We start from the raw sequence: 4,442 nt of genomic DNA, 5'->3' as shown, positions 1-4,442 counted from the left end.
GACAGCAACTTGTCTGTTCCCCTTCCCCCAATTCCCCAGCACTGTTCCCAACCCCCAATTCCCCAATAAAAAATCTAAAAAAAAAATACTGAGTTGGATGTTACTGACACATCTGTGAAGGTGACAGTCCCTGAAAGTGTAAGAAGGGGGTTCAGAATCAAGCCCTGAGGTCTGAAACATCGAAACTGAAAGAGAAGCCTGAGAAGGGAGAAAGAGGGGGAAGAAAAACCAGGAGAAATTGGGTCACAGGAGCTAGGGGAAGAGTTTCAAGGAAGGAAATGGCTACCCATGTTAGATGTCACTTGACAAGAAGTCAAGTAAGACCAGGCCTGAGAAATGTCTGGGGAACACACCGCCATCTGGGCGCTGGTGGCCTTGGCAGGAGCAGCTTCAGAGGAGTGTGGGGCAGAAGAGTAATTCCTACCCATCACCCTCCATTCCGGAGCTAGTTCTACCAGTTGGGGCCTTTTCCTAACAGCTCCAAACCCGGGACAGATACTTCACCTCTGCATTCCCATAATAAGCACCGAATACATATCTTTAACTTACAATGTAATCCACTTCCCAATTTGTACAGACTTAAAAAAGACTGCCAGGCCTTCTACTGGATGGCCATAAAATCTGGAAACATAGATGACATTATTTTAATATTATGACAGTATTGAATGCAGATTTGTTTGTTTGTTTGCTTATTGCTATGTTTCCAGGTTTTATGGCTACATCTTTGGTTAATGGGCAAGAATAGATAGCTCCTCTAGGATAATTAGTAAGTACTTGGCTGAACATGTACAAACCAGAGCTTCTGATCTTCTGCCTGCTCTCCTACAGTCTTCCCCACCTCAGAAGCTGACTGCTCCATCCCTTCAGCTGCTTGGCCCCAAGCTCTGAAGTCCTTGACTCCTCTTTTTCTCCAGCACCACTCTTTTTTTTAAGATTTTTTTTTACTGGGGAATTGGGGGGATGGGAACAGTGCTGGGGAATTGGGGGAAGGGAAACAGACAAGTTGCTGTCGTTTTGTTCTTCAGTCTAGTTGTGGAGGACGTTGCTTCACTGGCCCAAGTTGGNATCCCTCCCACCAGAGGGTTCTGGGTCAGAGTTGGCCAAATGGGACCTTCCTGAGATTGGAAGGTGGATGGGAAGCGGCAGCCCTTGCTTTTGGGGTCACCATGGCTAAACCCAGGACTGATAGGACTGGGGCGCCTGCAGGTTCAGTGCATCCTTGGTCTCCTCTGCTCCATGTCCAGCTCGTCTTCCTAGATGCCACCCTGCTGACTAATAGTCCCAAAGACCTCCCTGTGAGCTCCCCAAAGTTCTGCTTGAGTGGCTGGACTTGCTCATGAGATTCTCCTGAGGTGATGACCTAACCACTGCAGGAGGGTTGATTGGTGTTTCTGCATTTGGTTCTCCGACCACTTCCAACTCCCGCTTTCCCAGCTCCTCCCATGCCTGTGTAAGTTCTAATTCCTACTAGTGAATACTCCTACAGTCCCACTTCCCAGACTGCACTGTGACTGACAGACATAACCCCAAACTGTCACTCCTAGTTGCTGATCAAAGTTGATATTCTTTTTCGCCTAATCGCCTCCTGAATTCTGGACACTGCACAATCTGTTCTAGTTATTCTTTTGTCTCCCAAGTTATCACGTGTCGCCCATTTTGAGCCTTCAGCTGCCATATGAGTCCTGCCTCCTGAAGCACCCTAATGACTCTCCAATATGTAGACATTGTGCTTTGTACCTTCCTTCTAACTTACCCTAAACCCAAGGTTGTATCTTCTCTGGCCTTGGTTATTTCTCCAAAACTATTAACTTCTTCAGGACAAAATTTCCCTCCACTCTCAGCTCTTAACAGACGGTAATTAAATGAGGTTTATGGTGGTTTGGTTGCCCTTCTCAGAGAGAGAANCTATTGCCCTGTGTTGTACAGCTGAAACTAATTCTAAAAAATGTGTATTTCATAACAAAAAATAATTTAATAAAAAAAAATAGTGAATGCAGAGCTTTGCAGGGATGTCTTTGACTATCTTCCCAGCATTGGTAAAAAAAAAAAAAAGATATATATATATTTGCATAATAAAGGTGGTTTAATTGTAAAAAAAAATTTACAATTTCTCTGTAAAGGATTTAAAACACAAATAAGCAAAAAAAGAAAAACTGAGCAATCTCTCAAACACCACCCAAATCTGATCATATTAACATTTTTTTATGTTGTCCTAATCCTTTCCTATGAAATCATAAGCATGTATTGATATATTATGTATGCAATGTATGCCTGGACATTAGAGCCAGATGACTTGGGTTCAAACACTGTCTCTACCACGTATAGCGGTGTGGCTTGGTAAATCTGGGGGAGATGACAGTACATTCCTCAGAGTTCTTCTGAGAGACAAGTGAATTGAATATATTAAATGCTCAGAACTAGGCATGGTGTAGAACTGTGCTCAACAGAAGAGAGCAACTGCCCTGGGCAGGACTTGCATGTTATGCAACACCATGCCTTTGCATATCCGAGTACGTACACAGCACATGCATTCATGTGTATGCGTGTATACTGACATGTGTGCAAGCTGAGTGTGTCAATAGGTGCAGTTGTTAAGCACGCAAAATGGGATCGAACTTCAAATAAGGATCAGAAAAAAAGGGCAGTCCATTAGATCAAACCAAGACAATTTTCCATGCCTTTGAACCTCAAGTTAGTGAAGTGGCTTCTTCAGCCCACTCAAGTCTAGTTATGATTTAACTCAGAACCTCTAATTTAATACCTGTTCAACAGTAATGTCATAAATGCAAATTTTATTTAACAAAAAGACATGATTTTTCCGAAATAAAAATCAGAAACACCTCGAAAACCTCTGTTTCAATTCTTCAGGCACACCAGTGCACTACTGTGTTGCCACCCTCATCACACAGCCATGGTGGCCCTTGGGTCAGGCATTGCAAGGCTGCAGAAAAACCTCAGGTGGAAACACACAAGCTACATCTATTTTCTAATCGAACTCTCCAGTGAATGATGCCACTGCCAGGGGATATGTGAGGTATGTGAAAGGCTAGAACTCAAAAGGGTCAAAGGCTTTAGTCGTCATACGTGGTCCAGTCCTGTGTGCTGATTATACATGTCTTGAAGGAGATGGCTATAGGTCACAGCTGCACTGATAACTGGCTTGTCCACGAACTCCACCGTGCACAGTTTGGGGTAATTGTCACTGCAGGGTGCACGTTCCAGTTCCAGTGCTATGATGGTGTTTGGGGCAGATGTCACCAAGATATGCCGTGGCACAAACAACGTCATCTGGGGGCCTCGTGCTGGCCAATAGCGACCAAGATTAAAGCCATTAATCCACACCTGACCCTTGAAAGAGAGAGAGAGAGAGAGAAAAAGAGAAACCATCAATCTCAGCTGCACTCGTCCAGAGGAACAGGAGCATCTTGATGCACGTGGGCCAGCCAGCAGCGGCAAAGGCAAGAAACACCCCGATGATAAAGGCACTCTCCTGCCACAGTCATGGCCTGAGAACCAGGCCCAGGCCAATCTGGGTTCCAGCTTCTGCTGAGATGACGGGCCAAGTTGGGCAGAGGCTGGGTGGGAGAAATAACAAGTGGCTCCAAATACCCATTTCGGCTTCAGGAAAAGACGTGTTTGGTCCCTCTGACGCTTTGGCAGCCACACATGTCAGCACTGGACAACACTGTGGCAGTTATACCAAGTTTCTGGATTTTGTCCTGGGTCCTGGAGGACTGCCTGTCTTCACATACCAGCCGCTCCCTGACTCTTCTGTACACAGAGAATTGCCAAACGGCCACCTCAAGGAGGGAAACTGTCCTTTTTTGCCCTCTCCTCCTTAGAGGCAGGTCTTGACCACGCTGTCTTCATGCAGAAGGTGAGCACAGGGCCTGCAGCCTGGGAACACATGGGTCTCAAGAGCCACCACAAAACAACCCCCCAAGAAGGATGTGGGGGTTGGGGGAGGGAGGGACAGGGATCCTCCCAGTTCAGTGTCTATATTACCGGTGTGTTTTAATGGTTTTCACACTAGCATCAAAGTGACGGTGGCATGCTTGCTTTGAGGGGCAGGAGTGATATTACAAGCTGCAAAGACAATTTCTGTGAGTAGCGGAAGCTGCTTCCGCTACAAAGCCAAGAGCAGAGGAGAACCTTCTAAAGAACAGGGGCCGTGTTTGGGTGTGTTTGCACAGCCTGTTTGCATTTGCTAGGATTTGCTCAGAGGGTAGGGTAAACAGGTAGCTGAATAGATAGAACAGTCTATCACAAAGAAAGAAAAAGAGCAAAGGAGGGGAGGTCACACACATGAGAGAGAAAGGAAGAGAAGGAAAGAATATGTGGCAGAGGGAGAAAGCAAGGAATAAAGGGAGAAAGAAGGCAGGGAGGTAGGGAGGAAGAAGTAAAGAAATTGCTACCTACAATGGCCCAAATACAGATAGTCC

General features: G+C 45.7%; 1 protein-coding gene across 1 annotated transcript in view; it reads right to left on the bottom strand.

The window, feature by feature from the left end:
- Positions 1–2,777: 2,777 nt before the first annotated feature.
- GLB1 (galactosidase beta 1) overlaps positions 2,778–4,442 on the bottom strand; it is a 64,747-nt gene continuing 63,082 nt past the window's right edge. The window contains exon 12 of the mRNA XM_019634420.1: positions 2,778–3,348. Within this exon, the coding sequence (XP_019489965.1) occupies positions 3,079–3,348 (270 nt within the window). The 3' untranslated portion in view covers positions 2,778–3,078. The remainder of the gene's footprint in view (positions 3,349–4,442) is intronic.

Source organism: Hipposideros armiger, unplaced genomic scaffold (assembly GCF_001890085.2).
Source record: "Hipposideros armiger isolate ML-2016 unplaced genomic scaffold, ASM189008v1 scaffold_1644, whole genome shotgun sequence".
NCBI lineage: Eukaryota > Metazoa > Chordata > Mammalia > Chiroptera > Hipposideridae > Hipposideros > Hipposideros armiger.
Note: the sequence above shows the minus strand (reverse complement) of the source record. Positions and strands in the feature narration are given on the sequence as shown.